This window comes from Eurosta solidaginis, chromosome 2, assembly GCF_040869045.1.
Source record: "Eurosta solidaginis isolate ZX-2024a chromosome 2, ASM4086904v1, whole genome shotgun sequence".
Classification (NCBI taxonomy): Eukaryota; Metazoa; Arthropoda; class Insecta; order Diptera; family Tephritidae; genus Eurosta; species Eurosta solidaginis.
The window spans coordinates 77,350,020-77,370,120 of NC_090320.1; the positions used below are offsets into that span (position 1 = coordinate 77,350,020).

Genomic DNA, 20,101 nt, shown 5'->3' on the forward strand with positions numbered 1-20,101 from the left:
TATTTGCAATTAATTTCATTAATATAAAGTTGCTGACTTTGAAAAGACGTTCTTGTAATTTGAGTTGTGTAAAAAGTGAAAATTCATTACACCTACCATTATAAAAAATTAAACGGGCAATATGAAGTTTTTTGTAGCCATTGCCTTGGCGTTCTGTGTCTGCACAGCTGCTGCAGGTAAAGCAATCTAATTCATATTTTTAATTAAATATATTATTTATTTATTTACTACTACTGATTTAATTATCGGAAAAAAAAACCATCCCACGTGAAGGAAATTAAACACCCAGTGGTCTACGACAACAAAGGTCCTGATTACAAGTCCCGAGCAAAGCAACATCGATATTGAGCAACAAGTTTTTGTCAATTAGAGAAAAGTTTTTCTTAGCGGGGTCGCCTCTCGGCAGTGGTTTCACCAATTTGTAGTTCGATCAAAATCTCATTAGGGGGAAATCACGCCAATTATTTTGTTTAAAATAGTTGTACTAAAACAAGCTCCTGCCATTGAGTTATATGCATTTGCTCTCTTTCAGATAATTGATCGGATAGAGAATACGATAACTATTTGTTTTGAAATAAAACAATTTTAGGTGCACTTTCTTGGTATGTGAAATGTTCGATAGGCAGCTTAAGATTGTTCTACACTTGGAACTTTTCACAATTTTCCGAAAATAACATAATACTTTTGTCGTCCGCATAGTCAATAATGATATTCACCTAACCATTGGTAGATAGAAGATGATAACACTCAACCAGATCTACATATATAGCCATCAAATAAAAAACAAAACAAAAAAAAACAAAAAAGCTCATAGAGGAAGTTTTTGTATGCATAGCTTCGAGATTTTGGAGTTAGGTCTCTTGTTGTTGTTGTAGCGATAAGGTCACTCCCCGAAGGCCTTGAGGAGTGTTATCGATCTTGATGGTCCTTTGCCGGATGCAGATCCGGTGCGATCAGATAATAAGCACGATTAAAGTACTAGCCAGACCATCTCGGAAACGATTTAGTATAACCTCATGAAACCTTCAAGGCCATGCCGCTTTCCCACCCCCTAGATCCATGAGGAACTTGGGGTCGCCAGAGCCTCGGCTGTTAAAGAAACAGGATTCGCCACAAATAGGTGAGGTTGACTGGGTTGGAGAAGCTATATATTGCGCTGGCAGCCCCTTGAAAGAGTTGCACTACACAACCCCTTGAATCAATTTGGTATTTTAGTCGCCTTTTACGACAGGCATGCCTGCCCTAACCCGCTGGGGGAGTTGGGTCCCTTCAGATCTCGGGGGTTCGATATGATCCCTTTTGACGGCACATTTTTTCAAATCGTTTCAGTTATTTGCTCTATTTTTATTCACAAGCTGATTCTTTCACATTGGGGGAAAGAAAAACCCCATTGCCCACAATAAATCTTTGGCTAGAGTAATAAATGTTGATATGCCATCAATGCCTTAATAAAGATTCAATATTAAAACTGTGTACATACAAAATATTTGTAAGAAATAGATTTTCTGTGGACAAATACGTTATTCATACAAAAAAAAAGTTCATGAGTCGAAGCGGTTGTGGTTGTTCGCCTGTATTGTAAACCCACTACCAATCGGCTAAGGTACAAAATACAATTTTTTGGAAACATTTCAATCGTAATATGTTTTAACAATTTTAATAAAATGTGATATTTTTACCACGGCCATAGGTTTACTTTTTATTCAAAAATTTGGAGTAGAAAATTGTGCTAGAACTAGCAAAATTGCTTAATTGCTGAGATTTGACTTAGCCTGACTTCATAGCGCCCGACTATGTGACTGAGCAACTTAGGAGCCTGCACTTACGATGCTCTGCTTCATAGGAGGTCTTTAATAATACCGTTCTGTCTCGAGAAGTATTGGAGGCCTTAGCACAGCAAGGGGCGCTAATAAGGCGGAAAGTTATTTTAATACCCAGCTGTACTTGTGCACAGGGTATTATAACTTTGATTGGATAACGGTTGGTTGTACAGGTATAAAGGAATCGAGATAGGTATAGACTTGCATACATCAAAATCATCAGTCCGTACGTCCGTCTGTCCGTTAACACGATAACTTGAGTAAATATTGAGATATCTCCACCAAATTTGGTACACGAGCTTATCTGGACCCAGAATAGATTGGTATTGAAAATGAGCGAAATCGGATGATAACCACGTCCACTTTTTATATATATAACATTTTGGAAAACACAAAAAACCTGATTATTTAGTAAATAATACACCTAGAATGTTGAAATTTGACGTGTGGACTGATACTGAGACTCTTGATAAAAATTTGAAAAAAAAAATTTAAATGGGAGTGGCACCGCCCACTTGTGATAAAATCAATTTTACAAATATTATTAATCATAAATCAAAACTCGTTAAACCTATCGTAACAAAACTCGGCAGGCAGGTTGCCTCTACTATAAGGAATGCTTTGAAGTAAAATTAACGAAATCGGTTAAGGACCATGCCCGCTTGTATATAAAAGATTTTTAAAAGGGTCGTGGGCGAATAAAGTAAGCTATATCTTTACAAAAAAGAGCTTTATATCAATGATTTTTCATTTCCCTAGTGGATTTATAACAATAAATAGGAACAACTTCAAATTTAAAAAAAATGGGCGTGGCACCGCCCATTTTATGACTAAGCAACTTTCTATGTTTCGGGAATAGTTCAGAATAGAACCATATGTATATGTAATATTGCGCAGCCTTGTAACACTATTAAGCACACAAAACAATTAACAACAGCATTTCAAGTGTACAGCTGGGTGTATAATGTTCGAATTCATCCGAACTTAGGCTTCCTTACTTGTGTAATACTATACGGCAGGGTCCTTCTTTTCGGACAGAAGAACGTACAACCAATATGGTTAGTGTGAAAGTACGTTTCATTGGGGTTTTGGAAAGCTGAAACATGATGGGAACCACATCACTGTTGTCAGCCATTATTTAGAAGTAGTAAAGGGTTTCCTTTTTTCATGGAACCATCATTAATACAAACAATAATTTCAGCCTAAAAATCCAGCGACGAATTTCTCTTGCCAAAAAAAATTTACTTGGGATGAGAAAGCTATTGTAACGTAAATTATTCTGTTAGCAAACGAATATCAAGCAGCACCGTTCGGTTCACCAAGTGGTAGATCAATCGCACTCTTCTTAGGTTGGATATTAAAAACAGGACTGTTCAAAAATGTATATATTGAAGTGCAAATCACAATACGTATAGAAAATTATACGTACATTGAAACTTTTTTAAATCGAAAAAAAATGTATATATATTTTAATTGTTTAAGGAATTTTGATGGTGCCCTTAATGAATAAATGTTGAAAAGAAACAATTTCTCAGTACTACAATAGTTTTTAAAAGTTTTTGTTATTGTAAATTTAAATATCATACCGAAGTTCCTTGACTTCATATGGAAGTGCTTTTTCTTTGCACTTTCATATGAAATTCAGGCACTTTCATATGAATCGTATATATAACTGAGGGATATGGGAGTGCTATGAATTTTTTATTATATTCAAAGTGTGAATTTGTATCTGTGCATATTCTTCAGAGCAAAACAAAAACAAAAGTGCTATAAGTGTATAGGGGTTGAGCAGCTCTATTAAAAAATTGTTTCCACAATATTTAAAATCGACAAAACTTTGTAAGAAACTTTCTGGAAAAATATAAGTTGTTTTGGAATAATTTGGAAAGAAAACCCATAACATATGAAGGTGCATGTAAGTTTTAGATATCTTTTTCTATATTTAAGAAGTCCACTTATAGAAAAGGTGACCATCCTCTAGGGTTTCCACAACAGATCTATGAGCCTATTAATAAGCACACGACATATATTCCCAGAAGAAGGAGTTGGAACAGACTGGAATTTCGCTACGACTTTGCAGTAAATGCCTCTGCATACTGATAGCCTCTGTCTTCACTTGTCACATCCCTTCAGCGTATGTCAATCACCCTTTTTCAAAGTTAGACAGTATCCAGGCCTAAAGTCCCACGGAAATGAATTTCGTTTTTTTGTGATGACCAAAGTGGAAAAAATTACCTCCCATCTTATCAATCTACTTTAACCTTGCCCTGAGCTGCCACCGACTGTGCAGAAAATATCGCTACAGCACAGGTTGCACAAAGTAGCTTATTATAGACAAGCCAGTTAAGGAAATGAGCTTAACCCAGGCGAGGCTATATGATAGTGCGCTAGCCGCAGGCGTTGCAGAAGCCTTTCTTACTCCTTAAGCCAATTTGACGAAGCTATTGTAAGAGTGGCGGTCAATATCATTAGGCTCTTAGGTTCGTTCGAAAAGAACCGTCTAATGCCATTTCGTCATTAGTGCAAAAGTCACTCTCTTGAGTTCGTATTAGATCCGAAAAATTCTAGTGCCTTTACTATAGACGTCAGCATCTATAGATATGCCATCAAATATCTCATGCGGCATTAAGCGAATTTAGTAGAATTCAAACAGTGCGAGCTTCTAAACATGATGCCATAATACGTCTAATCATTTTGAGGAATGCTGATAGCTTTTAACCTTATGACAAGTAATTGTACAATAAGAACCAGAGAGATTATCGCTGATGTAACCACATTCGTATTTATAGAATCTTTATAGAAATTCAATTAGAATTACAAAGTTTTCTTTAAAAAAATTGTACATATATGTACATATGTACACTGATGAGGAAGTTGAATGAATAAAAAAATTTTGTTTGCATTGAGCAAAACTTCTATTGAATGAGGAAGAACTTCTAATTTTCGTATGAAACTTTTCATTAATTCGAGGGTAAATTTTTCTTTAATCTCTTCAATCACTTTTTTTTTATTCCGGAAAAATTTGAGTCTGACTTTTAAGGAGGGCTGGAATACTCCCTTGCGAGTAAGGGACTACTTCGCTTCACTCCATACCAATTTTTAGTACAGGCATGCTGCTTTGTGCCCTCTCTCGAAACTTAAAATATGTTCTAGGCAAGATAGCAATAAAGAAGCTTCCTCTTACTTCTCTAGTCTGCTGTTTACTGTGTCGATCCGGAAATAAGTGGATCCTTCAGGCTGCCAGATTACTGCAGGGTCTTTCAGGCGGAAACTATAGACGCGAAGAAAGCATGGGAAACCTAGTACAAATATCTAGGAATCATTGAAGAGATTAAAATTTCCTGGAAGCTCAACGTAGAAGAGAGAGCGAAGAAGACTTCAACGGTACCTTATGAATATGAAGGAATTTTGGGGTGTGTGTGGGGCATATCACCCTCTTTCTCCCATATCTACAGCAATTGTTGAGCCTATTCTATACTACTCCGGGACTCCGTTTGGTGGACGGCTGCGCAAAAAAGAACGTACCTCAAAAATTGGAGGGGATAAACAGGCTATCAATCATTGGCATAACGGTAACCTTGAAAACAACCCTGACGGCTGCACTGTATGCCATTCAGCACATTCCACCTGTGAAGTTGGTGGCGAAGAACATAGCGCTAACAACTGCAACGAGACTCAATGCCTCGGCACAGCTTGAGTGCAGAAGTTATGGGCATCTAGCGGCTATTATTGAAGAAGGCAGTGGTTAAATAACTCGCTATAAAAGGAGTTGTGCTCAATAGCGGAGACACGAACCTCTGTGCGTGCTACGACGTATTATTTAGTTTTATTAAGGTGCGTCCACACCAGTAACAAAACGTGTTACAAACAGTTATATAACCAATGTTATGTAACTTGTTAGAAATTCAACTGAAAAATGTTGTGTAACACGATGTTGTATAACTTTTTTTCTGTTTTTATAGCAGGTTACATGTTACCAAGAGGTTGTCGGTGAAGATCAAAGGAATTAGATAACTTGGGTGTATAACAAGTTGCAATTGTTTTAAAACAATTGTTATACAACTTTGATATTTCGTTACCGGTGTGGACGTACCTTTATATTTATTTGCAGTGAATTTCTGAAACTATTGCCAAGAAAATGTATACAAATTCCATATAATCATCAAATTAAAATTGTTTATTGTTAGACGTCCTCGAAACGGAAACAGCTTTGAAATTACAACATTTTTAACCGGCCTCCTGAGATATAAATATATTAACGGCTTCGCTCAGATACAGCCTTTTCAAAAACAAACTTTTGGGTAACGACTTTTCCATTAGCATGGGCCGATATGGGAATAGACGCCCCAATCAGATTGGGCGATATTAAAAGAAGGCGAGAACTGCATATTACCGACCAAGCAGAAAAGGTGTGGAACCTTATCAAAACTCATGTGCAGGTCTTACAACCTTAGACTGACAAAGTTACTTTTATCATTGAGGGGACTGTAGGCTTATGATATGTAGTCAGTGATAGCAGTTGTAGGTAGTGCAGGATGGAGGAGGAAACGATTGAGCTCGTGTGCTGAGCTTACTTGGCTAAGGCTCCAGCTATTACGAGTGACACAACTATCAGATCTAGAAACAGCAAGTGGCCTAGGTCTTAGCAAGCTTACAGTACTTACGAAGACAACGGAGTTATTTTATAATATACATATGTAAGTCCTGGTTTATGATAAGGCTTTTCAGTTGTGACGTTGAACAAACTTCTGGAAACACTATGGACCCATTCAGTCTATGTGAGGTCCTTCCGGACCAGCTAGTTCAATCTAATTTTATCTATGCATTTACATAAGACCTAAAGTTATTTATCTTTAAATTAATTAAATTAATTAAAAATTCATATATGTATATTAGAGCGGGTCAAATTGTATAGATGGATTTTTTCCCGTCAGGAGTATAGCAAAAACGTAATCTACAGATGATTCTAAGAAAAATTGCTGAAGACACCATAGCTCTAAGTCCCATTTCGAGGTCCCCACTTTGCCCCCACTTGGCCAAAAAATCTTCATAGCTTCTGATAGAATTATAGCGAAAATATCATATTGGACTTACTTTAAAGGTATTTTACGTACATTTCAGAATCTGTGATAATATCTATAGTGTTTTTGTATTTTAGTAGAGATATCAGGCTTAAATGATTAGAAATTTGCCTAAAATGAACTTTTAATTACTATATTATCATTTTTAACAAATTTCTTATGGAAATTTTTTTTCTTTACAGCTAAAATAAGTTCAGAACATTTCCAACAACTTACATTCAGACAGTTTTTCTTTTGCTTATGTTTGCTTATTACTTGAAAATATATGTTTTTTTTTTTGAAAATTATATTGGGCTTACATATGATATTTTTTCTATAATTCTATCAGAAGATATGAAGATTTTTTGGCCAAACCCTACATTCAAATGCAAAATATCTATTTTGCAAAAGTGGGGACCTCGAAATTGGACTTAGAGCTATGGTGTATTCAGCAATTTTTCTTAGAATAATCTGTAGATCACGTTTTTGCTATACTCCTGATGGGCAAACAATTTGACCCGCTCTAATGTATATAGCAGTAGTAGTAAAGTATTTAGAGAATTCACGTCGCACTGCTTATCACGTTATCAGTTTAAACGTTGTTTCTCTGTATAGTGTAAGCTGCGTTAAATATTTAAGCACATAACCCTAATAAGCGGACCTACGTAAATACAGAATCTGTTTCGCATTCAATAATTTATTTCTCTTTTATTTTTTCAGAGGAAATGGAAAACAGGTATTGGTAATAATTATTACATTTGAAAATTGTTTTAAAGCTTTTGATTACCTGAATCAAAATTTGCAAGCTCTTTTTATTTACCTAAACAAATATTTAAAAATATAATACTAAAATATTTAATATACTAAAATTTTCTAATTATTCCCCTTTAAGCCGCAACTTCCACAGATTGTAAGTACCTAAACAATAAAGGAAACATTTAAGTACCAACATTTGATTTGTATTCCTAATTGGCTTGGTACAAAATTAAAAAAAAAAAAAAACAATTTTCTTTTACTTATTCGAAACTCAAAATTGCATACACAGTGTTTATTTATGCTTTATAATTTTTGTAATTTAACACAATTAATTTATTTTAAAAATTTAGACACTACAGTCAACATCAGCAAACTGTGCAAGAGGCTAAGCAAAAAATTGGAGATGTTGCGACTGGATTCGACGGGTATGTAAAACTGAAATCATATATATCCAGCTGGTTAAAAAGGTTTACAGTTTATCCAAGTCCAGCTGTCACAAAAGTCAATTCAAATTTCAAGCATGCATAAACCTTCTTAGAGCGATAACACCTAACCCCGCCCAAACCAGTTAGAAGATTACCGTAAATTGTTCCTACATTTTTGGAGTTCTACGCAGAGCAGATTTTTGATAAACAAATGTTATCCTTCCGGAGTTCGTATTAGATTGGATGAATAAAGTTGCACCTGACTTTTCCGAGCATTCCTGGGGTAGTTTATAACAGAAATATATTTAATTCGGAACTCTTTTGTGTTTTGCCCAATCGTTGGTAAATGGGAACCCGCAATATGCAGCAATTACAGCGAAATCAGTATACATAATATCGTATACAAGATATAGGGCATAAGACTCTATCTAGCTTATTGTGCTCGAAATAGAGTGCAAAGTGAACGAACTAATTGAACCCTGTTCAGTGCCGTTTTCGAGCTGCCGACGAGATTTCCACGATGTGCCAAATTCTATAGAAGACTAATAACAAGGCTTCATAGCTTTCATAGTGCTAAAGAAGCCTGCTATAAACAGGTGAATCGAAGTTCCCTGCAAAGATTTTACAACTATACCTAATGTACAAGGATCAACCATCAGCCCCGTCAGAATTGCGAAGAACTTCTCCGAGCCATGCAAAAATAAACAAGATTCCAATAAAAGAATTCTAGCAGTAAATCTAAACAACAATCGACAAATTACAACCTCCTTGTTGCTGAAAGATACTCTAAACTCCAACGTCAGTATTAACAGTGAAAACAATGTCAGCCTAGAAATGAACTGATCCTACATAGTCTTACTTACAATAAAAAAGTCCTCTTTGAAAATAAAACAACAAACAAACAAAACTAACTCTCCATAAGTCGCTCAACGTGTCTGATCTAATAAATCGCTAGAAATTTGGATGACCCTTGAAGAATTAGGGAGGAACGTTTTATCATCATCATCACTACTGCCTAGGCGATTTTAGTCATTGTGTACCAAGTCACGCCAGTGACAACGACTGGGCGCAACAAGGGAGTTCAAGTCTTTATTCGTCTGTCCTTCCTAACTCTGCTTCCATATACGGGTGCCGATGGGAATAATTTTTGGGCCTTCTTTCATTCTCATAACATGGCTTGTCTTTTATTCGTTGCACTATGCTTGTGTCTGCGTAAAGCTCATAAAGGGCATTACTTAACCACCTTCGATCCACATCGTTGTGACGAACAGGACAGGAAAACTCTTGAACACTCTAGGGATCGTCTTATCTTCCCTCGCTGCCGTCTATGCTTCGATGTTGATTCCTGTTCCCAGACAGGTGAAGTGTTTTACACTTGCGTATTTGAATATATGAACAGTCATGTGGCTGGAAAGGCGCGAATGTGCTTATTTTTTCTTTGATGGCAACCATTGCTTCCTCTTGTCCTAATTCACTGCAATACTCACATTTCTGCCATCCAATTAAGTAAAAGCAGAACTTACTGTGCATTTGTTATAGCCAATCATTGCTGTGTACTATCATAATGGATTTTATCATCACGGTTTAGATCTGTTGCTATAATTATCCTCACCAGGATAAGGTTAGAAATCGCACGAAAGGGAGTCGTTTTGTCTGACGATTTGCTTGGCCCGGAGAGGGTTTTCCCAATCCTAACGAAGCTGGTGGTGTTGCTCAACGTCATTTGGCAAAGCTTCATTAGATTTTAGGTATCTTAAACTCATACAAAGCAACATACAAGGAACTCCTTCTCGCGTCAAAAGACGACTTTGTGCTTCTTTCGCACAATGCGCTAGATGGAAATGCATACACGATATAAAGCAGGCTAATTCTGCGATACATGGCGTTTGATTTATGCTTTTTATCAAGTCTTCGCTTACGTGCGTGAGCAGCTCTCCGGAAGTTTGTCGTTACCTGGCCCTTGTTACTCTTTAGCGGGTATATTGCCATTCTCTATTCGTCACATCCACGCGGCGGGACGTATTCCGTCAGCAGCGGTTGTGGTATCGGACTCGTCTTTTCCCGGAAGAAATAATTTTCACACTTTAATATTAGTAATAATAACTTCGCGCGACAAGACTCCGAGGAGTTTTAGGGCGACCTTATTTTCTCATTTCATCGTGTTATTTTAAAATATTTCCTGCAAATTGGCGACACGGGGCCTACATGCTTTATGACGGCTCCGAACGATATCTGCGAAGCAGACGAGTCGCTGAGGAACTTTTTATGGCAGAATTACACGTGAAGTACTATTTGGAAAACCACTTCCCATGGGCGACTCCATTTAGAAACAAGTTAGGAAGGCTAAGTTCGGGTGTAACCGAACATTACATACTCAGCTGAGAGCTTTGGAGACAAATGTTGGGGTTCAATGTTGACATAGTTTACTTATATACTCTAAATATATTAAATTTTTTGTTAAAATTTGTCTTAAAAAAAATTTTTTTTTAAGTGGGCCTGTTCGTTATTCGATTTTGTTAATTATACTCAGTTGAGCAGAGCTCACAGAGTATATTAACTTTGATTGGATAACGGTTGGTTGTACAGGTATAAAGGAATCGAGATAGATATAGACTTCCATATATCAAAATCATCAGGATCGAAAAAAAATTTGATTGAGCCATGTTCGTCCGTCCGTCCATCAGTTAACACGATAACTTGAGTAAATTTTGAGGTATCTTGATGAAATTTGGTGCATAGGTTCCTGAGCACTCATCATAGATCGCTATTTAAAATGAACGATATCGGATTATAACCACTCCCACTTTTTCGATATCGAAAATTTCGAAAAACCGAAAAAGTGTGATAATTCATTACCAAAGAGGGATAAAGCGATGAATATTGTTAGGTGAGTTCAGCTTATGACGCAGAATTTTGTAAAATTTTGGACAATGGGCGTGGCACCGCCCACTCTTAGAAGAAGGTAATTTAAAATTTTGCAAGTTGTAATTTGGCAGTCGTTGAAGATATCATGATGAAATTTGGCAGGAACTTTACTACTATTACTATATGTATGCTTAATAAAAATTAGCAAAATCGGAGAACGACCACGCCCACTTTAAAAAATAAAATTTTTTTCAAGTCAAATTTTAACAAAAAATTTAATATCTTTACAGTATATGCTTAAATTATGTCAACATTCAACTCCAGTAACGATATGGTGCAACAAAATACAAAAATAAAAGAAAATTTCAAAATGGGCGTGGATCCACCCTTTTTCATTTAATTTGTCTAGGATACTATTAATGCCATAAGTCGAACAAAAATTTACCACTCCTTGTGAAATTTGGTAGGAGCTTAGAGTCTAGGACGATAACTTATTTCTGTGAAAAAGGGCGAAATCGGTTAAAGCCACGCCCAGTTTTTATACACAGTCGGCCGTCTGTCCTTCCGCTCGGCCGTTAACAAGATAACTTGAGCAAAAATTGATATATCTTTACTAAACTCAGTTCACGTACTTACATGAACTCACTTTGTATTGGTATAAAAAATGGCCGCAATCCGACTATGACCACGCCCACTTTTTCGATATCGAAAATTACGAAAAATGAAAAAATGCCATGATAAATGAAACATGGTAATTGGATTGGTTTATTGACGCAAAATATAACTTTAGAAAAAATCTTTGTAAAATGGGTGTGACACCTACCATATTAAGTAGAAGAAGATGAAAAAGTTATGCAGAGCGAAACAAAAAACCATTGAAATTTTGGCATTACATATATAAATAAATTAGCGGTATCCGACAGATGATGTTCTGGGCCACCCTGGTCCACATTTTGGTCGATATCTGGAAAACGCCTTCACATATGCAACTACCACAACTCCCTTTTAGAACCCTCATTCATACCTTTAATTTGATAGCCATATCGTACAAACACATTCTAGAGTCACCCCTGGTCCACCTTTATGGCGGTATCTCGAAAAGGCGTCCACCTATAGAACTAAGCCCCACGCCCTTTTAAAATACTCATTAACACCTTTCGTTTGATACCCATATCGTACAAACAAATTCTAGGGTCACCCCTGGTCCTCCTTTACGACGATATCTGAAAAAGGCGTCCACCTATAGAACTAAGCCCACGTCCTTTTAAAATACTAATTAACACCTTTCATTTGATACTCATATCGTACAAACAAATTCTAGGGTCACCCCTGGTCCTCCTTTACGACGATATCTGAAAAAGGCGTCCACCTATAGAACTAAGCCCCACGCCCTTTTAAAATACTCATTAACACCTTTCGTTTGATACCCATATCGTACAAACAAATTCTAGGGTCACCCCTGGTCCTCCTTTACGACGATATCTGAAAAAGGCGTCCACCTATAGAACTAAGCCCCACGCCCTTTTAAAATACTCATTAACACCTTTCGTTTGATACCCATATCGTACAAACAAATTCTAGGGTCACCCCTGGTCCTCCTTTACGACGATATCTGAAAAAGGCGTCCACCTATAGAACTAAGCCCACGTCCTTTTAAAATACTAATTAACACCTTTCATTTGATACTCATATCGTACAAATTCTAGGGTCACCCCTGGTCCACCTTTATGGCGATATCCCTAAATGGCGTCCACCTATAGAACTATGGCCGACTCCCTCATAAAATACTCTTTAATACCTTTCATTTGATACACATGTCATACAAACACATTCCAGGGTTACCCTCGGTTCATTTTCCTACATGGTTATTTTCCCTTATGTTGCCACCATAGCTCTCAACTGAGTATGTAATGTTCGGTTACACCCGAACTTAACCTTCCTTACTTGTTTCTTTTTGGAGTTTATTTTTCTCTTTAGAAATTTATTAAGTCAGAACATATGTAAATGAAAAAATGAATTTAACTTAGTAATAGAAAAGAAATTTAAAAAAATTATAAAAATTAGCGTTTATACAACCCCCTTTTAAAACCAAGGCATCACTGTAATGCATTTGCATGTCGTAAACATAGTTGTGTGGGTTTTTTATTCAACCGTTTTAAAAAATGAAGGTATCACTGTGACACAATTGCAAATCGTAAAATTGCTTGTGTTGTTCTTTTTAAGCCACCAAAAGACACAGCAGGTAGAATTGAAATTTCCCCTACCCAAAACTTCGACCCAAAGGGGGGGGGGGGGCATCAGAATTCGTTTTAGAGGTATGGTTCCTTCGGCAAAATTTCTTATTTAGATCCCTAGAATACGATTTTCACAGAGCAATGAGCGATGCCCCCCCCCCCCCCCAGGTAGGGGCAAATTTTGAAAAATCCCACTTTGACCCATTTTGAGTGCTCCACTCGAGTCCAAATGTATGACCGACCCCCACTAACTTTGGAGGCCCGACCCACCGACGCCAGTGGCACACCCCCTGGAACCCCCTGGGGGTTCGCCATACATTTCATTTCATTCATATCATTTTTTATTCATTTTCTTTCAAAACAGCATATATGTTACAATAGCGACTTAAATTAAATTAACCATAATTACAGAAAGAAAAGTAAGGCATTCTGTAAAAATATATGTATTTTAGTATGTTTCCTTCGGCAAAGTTTCTTATTTTGATCCCTAGAATACGATTTTCACAGAGCAATGAGCGATTTTTAAATCGACCCGCCCTAATATATATATATATATATATATATATATATATATAAGTCTTATAAAATAAAGTCGCTAAATTCCATGCACGCACATAACTTCACACAGAATGCTCCGATTTTAAAACGGTTTTTTGCATTTGAAAGCTTAGCAACGTGAGATGGCACAGTTAATATAATTTGAAGGTATATATTATAGGGGCGTGGCAAATTGCCAAAATGTAGTAAAAAATCATAAAATTTTTGTCTATATAGCTATAACTCATAAACGGATGGATGGAATTAAAAAATTCTACTTTTCAGTAAAACTTTGAAATATTTACCTTCGTTCTGCATCAAAAAAAATACTTGATTCCTTTCTTATATCAGCCAAATTGTTTAAACAAAAGCAACATTTTTACTAAAAAATACGTGTGTGTGGTTGTTCGGTGTCAACTGTGAGCGCAAATTGCTTTTGAGTGAGGCGACACATATGTAGCATTCGCTGCGTTATTTAACTTTGTGAGTACATTTATATGTATTTTCATATCATATCAGCTTGACATATGTATGTACATACATATGTATGCGTTGTTGCCAAGTTAATGCAACATAAATGGTTAAGAATGCAAACATCTTTTGAAAAATACACTTTCGTTAAAAATATTGAACATTTCCTTAAAATTCTTAAACAAAATTTTTATTTTTTGGTACTTTTGCATGTATATGCTAATATTTGTGCACTAAGGAATAATAACTCTTCGGGACTGAGACTCGGAGTGGGACTGGGACTCGGAATGGGACTAGAACAAAATAGATACCACCCTCTGGGACTGGGATTGAACAGCTCATTGAGTATTCTTTCGTTGCTCGGCGCTACATAAGAAGATATGCTGATAACAAAACTATAAGGGAAAGGCTGCTGGAGCTATCGATAAGCCATATTTTACCCATAGCTTTGAATCAACCGGACTCAACACCCACCTCTAAAGCAATTTTAACACACATGGTTTTTGAAAGCTTTTAGAGTTGGTCATGTATTGCCATTCTTCAATTAAATATTTTTTTTAATCTATTTTGTTTTTTCTTTTTAATTGAGATATAAATTTTGTATATTTTTTCTAGTCAACATCAAGCTTCATTTGAAGAGGTTGGCTCATATGGCGGTGTCGGTACCGTTGGACTAGAAAGTGGCATATTGGGTTCCTCAGCTCTATCAGGCCTCTCAGCCGCCGAATTGGCAAGTGGTTCTTCATATGGCGCATCTAGCAACAGCGCTGCTTCATTCGGTGCCAGTCACACAGCCAACTTTGGAAGCTCTTCCTCATTTGGTGCTAGCTCAAACATTGCAAGCGGTGGTACCAGTGGTGCAGCTGTTGTCATACCCGTTGCATCCGGCAGTAGTTTATCCAGCAGCTTAACAGAACAAACTGAAAGCGTTCAACAAGTTGTGCCCGAAATTGTGGTATCAGGAGGCAGCTCAGGTGGTCGCGAAAGTTATGTACATCACGAGGAACGTCGCACTCAAAGCCAACCCGTTGTTACTTACACAGCACCCATCGGTGGCTCTGAAAACTATGTACATCATGAAGAACGTCGCGTACATGGTCAAACAGCAACTCCAATTGTAACATATGCACCATCAGGTGGTCACGAAAATTATGTGCATCATGAAGAACGCCGTACTCAAAGTCAGCCTGTTATCCAATACACAGCACCAGTAGGTGGCGCCGAAAACTATTACCATCACGAGGAACGTCGCGTTCAAGCGCAACCGGTTATCCAATACACTGTACCCAGTGGGGGTGCTGAAAACTATGTACATCATGAAGAACGTCGTGTACAAAGCCAAGCAGTACCTGTTATCCATTATACAGCACCATCAGGTGGGTCAGAAAAATATGTACACTTTAAAGAGCAACACATTCAAGCTGCTCCTGTACAAATTGTAGCTCCATCTGGTCAAGAGTCCTATGTTAAGTACCGTAAAGTTGTTAGTTCATCACAACCACATTTGATTGTACCAACCGTAGGTGGTTCGCATGCTTCATACGTACATTCTGCTAACTCAGCTTCCCAACTAAGCAATCTTTTGAGTGGTGCTTTGACAACTGGTCAAACAGCTAACTCGGCTGGTTTCGGTAAGGCTAAGCAATCAAATAGAAATAATAAAGGGTGTATGAACTAAACGATTTTCATACGCTTTAGGTTCAAGCGCACTAACAGCTGGTTCCACTAGCGGTTTCGGCGCACAAAGCCATTTCGGTGCTCAGAGTGGTTTTAGCGCTCAACATGGCTTTGGAGCACAAAGTAACTTCGGTGCTACTTCCAACGCTGCACTTACTCAGGCTTCTCAATTCGGCTCTGGTTTTGGCACACAATCTAAGTATGGATCACAATTTGGTGCAGAATCCAATTATAACTCCAAATTCGGATCAAACTTTGGAGCAGAGTCTGCATATGGGGCAAACTCAGGTTTAACAGCTGGTGTAGGCGCTTCGGGCTTACATCATTACATCTCTGAGTCTGAACGTTTGGCAAAGGCGCAAGTCCAAGAAATTGGTGTGGGTGGTGTTCGTTCCGGTGCTAGCCAATTGGCTGACATGTCAGCTGGATATGGCAGCAATGCAGGTTTATCAGCAGGCTATGGAGGTGCTGGTAGTGGTTACAAAAGCAAATCTTGGGAGAAAGCATCGAAATGGTCTTCACAATCCGAGGTAGTATTTCAGTCGTGAGTTATGAGAACAATTTTTTTTAATTTAATCATATTATTTTCCAAACGCAGTTCGGATCAGATGGTCAAGTCAAAAATTATAAGGAGCTATCAACTGGCGAAAGCGAGAACTACGACGTGAATGGACATCGTGTCGGTTACAAAGCTGCCACCACGACACTCGACGACAATGGCAAAGTCAGCAGCTACAGTCTTCACACATAAGACTTTATTCGTACTCTATAAACAGTTTAAATATTTAATTGTGTTCTTTTACACTAAGATTATGTAGGTATGTTTTTTTTTTCTTTTTAATTACAAAATATAAATAAAATATCCCAAATAGTTTTAATTAAATAAAGCCATATAGCTTAGACCTTAATTCAATTACCGCTGTGAGAATAGTTTTTCTAATTTACCATCCACTACTTTAATTACTGAGCTTGTGGGTTGAATAGGAGGCTTGGCTATGACGATATGATGGTGTGCTCGTCGTCTTCTATTATCGACAATAGCGGTCATACAATAACATGGCTTCCAGCTGGGAGTTCGAAGTCCTGTAACAGTATTGGGACGATATTGCTCGTTGTGTGTTCGCTCAGTGGTCCATATATTTTGGGATGGTGTATAACTGTTCCAGCCGTCTCCTGGACGATAACCGGTGCTGCTACCTCCATTGCCAGTAGGCACATACACTGGCACGTTATTGGGATAGTATTGTGGATAATAATACGCAGGACCTGTGCTTTGACCTCTGCCTTCATAGCTTCGTCGTTCTGAGGAAAAATTCGGATTCCAATGACTCTTGGGATCTTGTGATTTTCGTGTTTCTTGCGTTGGACCACTACGTCCCTTATAAATGGGTACACTTGCGTCTTCTGTTTGGAAATAAAAGATGGTAGATTCAAATAAAAAATAATCCATATGGTGGTCGGAACTAACCTTTATCATCATCTTGCGCTGAACTTGTTACATTCGCATCACTTCCTCCATCTGTTGATATTTCGAATGTTATATCAGTATGTATTCCAACACGTTTCCTATGTTTTCCCCCATCGGCTATTTCCACGCTTTCGGTATTCTCTAAATCGAGAGGTATAATTATTTGAAATTTGTTGCAACCAAAGCCTTTTACCGAATGGCATTTTAACTTTACTTACCTTTGGATTTTTGTGTATCGCCCGTGTCCACGGTTACACGCACACCATGTATTTTTGGTCCAGACTTACCGCCACCAGCACTGCCGCTATTTTTAGTAGTTCCTGTATCGGTTCCCCTTCCACTTACGCCATCTTCTGGGCCATTTCGATTTTGATTACCATCTCCTCTACCACCTTGACCTGTGCCAGGTATTATTGGCACCTCTGAGCTGTTTTTATTTTCTGCTTCGTCAAAATCCAACTTCGGTGATACTTTATTCGCTTGCGCTAATGGCAGAACAGAAAATTTGTTTGTTGTTACAGGGGCAGTTTTTGTATTAATAAGTTTATAAGGTTCATCACATACAGAACATAAAAAATGGTTAGATTTTAATTTTATCACTCCGCTATTAAGGTCAACTATGTATATGATGTGGATATAAAACCATTTCTAATTTACCTTAATCCCAAATCGAGAAAAACTAGCTCAGAAAAAGGCGGCGACTTCCGACTGTAGAACAACCAAGCCGCCAAGCATTAGTTTGATGTCATGGCAGGACCAGCGATCGTATTCTTTTCTAATTTATCAGGAAAGGGTTTCCCTATCTACGTCGCCCCCATCACCTCTTAGCGCGTAGGCAGATAAACTGTATGTTGAAAAATCTCTCCCTGTTGCGGATGGCGGCAAGACGCTCGCTCATAGCGTGAGCAACAGTCGTTGGCGGCGAAGGCTCTTTTCAACCACAAATCCCAAACCATGGTTACGGGGTCCATTTAAATTTCTTTGGCTATTGTGGTAGATGTCGCAAGGCCGCATTGATCTCAGCCTTTGCATTTACGACGAATCGGAAGCTCCTTAATATTTAAAGTAAATTCCCTCAAATCATTTTACTTTAAACGTTTTCCGATGTCGTCACTAGAAAAGAGTTCTCATCCCAAGCTGGCAAATATTTTTCATTAGAAAGGATTTTTACCCCAAAACCAAGATACGGGGTACATAGATAGTTACATATTTATTTGACGAGCCACTTGATCTAACTCTGGCTCTTAAGGCCCAAATGTCATTAAGCCCTTAACACCGGAATGGACCCCTACGCTTCTTCTCTTTCAGCCCCGATCGTGGACGTCCCACGGCACCAAGATTGCCCAGTTTAATGAATCAAGTTTGTAGTTTTCATTTCATATCTAGTTTGTATTTCATATCTGGTACGAGTTCTGTTATTAACTTGATCCATACGCCACATCCCCACTTTCTCCTCCAATTTTGTTTCCTTTTATTGCTTTGCCTCGGTCCTCTGAAAGGTGAGGGGTTTCAAGTAGATACCTCAATGGGAAGTTTCTTTAAAATGTATTGCAAGATTCCATCTGATCCCTAAGATGTTTCCAAATATATAGATATCTCTACCGAAAATTGTTGTCATATTTGTTACACTGTTATTGACCACTGAACCAAATGTTAAGTTTGAAGTCGCGAGCTTGATGGAAACTGGCTTAAAAACGGATAACAATAATCTAAATATCGCATGATTTTTTTCTAATTTTCTCGACGCGTGTCCCACGTAGCGAAACGTTGCTCCAAACCCCTAAAAATATATGAGTTTAACCCCTTATGTCAGGGTAACTCTGAGTTAAAAACTCAACTTGCCGTTCTACAAGTAGGCCCTAAAAATTTAATTTTAATGTTTTCAATACAAAAAATTTCAGTGTATATACAATTTTATACATGTATTGTGATCAGAGCTGGCTAATTTCAATTCCATTACATTACCCATTACATTCCTCAGTACTAGGAAAAAGTAATCAATTCCTGTTCTGCACAGCAAAGGTATTGATTACATTTCAATTCCCCAAAAAAAAAAATATCAAAAGTTATTTCGGTTTTTTGAGGCTCAATTACAAAAAATAGTTTGTAATTGAAAATAAAATAATAAATGGTTTTATTGGTAACAATACTTGCATGAAATAATAATAATACTAAAAGCTAGAAAATAATTAGGTAGGTCCTAGGTACTAGTCATATCACTCCTCATCAATCTGAGGCATTGATCAGACAATTAAATAAAAGCGTTTTGCGCGTGAAATTTCTAAAAATGTGAGGCGTAGCATAACCTCATTAAGGTTCAGTTGGTCTTATATATGACTATCAATAGAAATTTGACGCGTCCAACGCTTTTATTTAATTGTCTGATCAACGCCCTAGATTGATGAGGAGTATGATGACTAGTACCTAGGACCTACCTAATTATTTTCTAGCTTTTATTATTATTATTACTTCATGTAATGTAGTATTATGCATGGTGCCTCCTTATGTCAATACGTTTGTAGTATTATGCAGCATACTCTAATACGCCAATGTACTTTCTATGCAGACCACCCATATTGCATTCACATTACAATATCGCATTGACCAATTCATTAATAGCGTGACCGCGTGTCAATGACAATTCGTCAATGCGCCTGCCAAAATATTTCTACAGTTACAATTTGTTAAACTAGGTCGAACTAATATGCTGCATAGTCGAATGAGCCAAGATCTCGCATTCCGGAATTGTTGTATTTGTAATCGAATTTCAAAAAAAAGTTTGATGACG

At 37.4% G+C, this 20,101-nt stretch overlaps 2 protein-coding genes across 4 annotated transcripts in view; one reads left to right on the plus strand and one right to left on the minus strand.

Moving 5' to 3' along the window:
* Nucleotides 1-16,736, plus strand: fon (fondue). Of its 3 annotated transcripts, none has more exons than XM_067765848.1 (8): nt 1-176; nt 7,601-7,616; nt 7,773-7,790; nt 7,987-8,061; nt 14,784-15,544; nt 15,692-15,799; nt 15,867-16,375; nt 16,444-16,736. In XM_067765848.1, exons 1-8 carry the CDS (start codon nt 122-124, stop codon nt 16,594-16,596), a joined length of 1,695 nt encoding a protein of 564 aa, XP_067621949.1. In that variant the 5' UTR covers nt 1-121; the 3' UTR covers nt 16,597-16,736. The 3 variants fall into 3 exon arrangements, with proteins under 3 accessions (XP_067621949.1, XP_067621948.1, XP_067621947.1); XM_067765847.1 differs by having other exon boundaries at nt 2-176; nt 15,611-15,799; XM_067765846.1 differs by having other exon boundaries at nt 2-176; nt 14,784-15,799.
* The window catches only part of LOC137239991 (uncharacterized), a 16,459-nt gene continuing 11,077 nt past the window's right edge, over nt 14,720-20,101 (minus strand). The window contains exons 2-4 of the mRNA XM_067765849.1: nt 17,532-17,798; nt 17,314-17,454; nt 14,720-17,249 (exon numbers count right to left, since the gene is read on the minus strand). Of these exons, the coding sequence (XP_067621950.1) occupies nt 16,759-17,249; nt 17,314-17,454; nt 17,532-17,798 (899 nt within the window). The 3' untranslated portion in view covers nt 14,720-16,758. The remainder of the gene's footprint in view (nt 17,250-17,313; nt 17,455-17,531; nt 17,799-20,101) is intronic.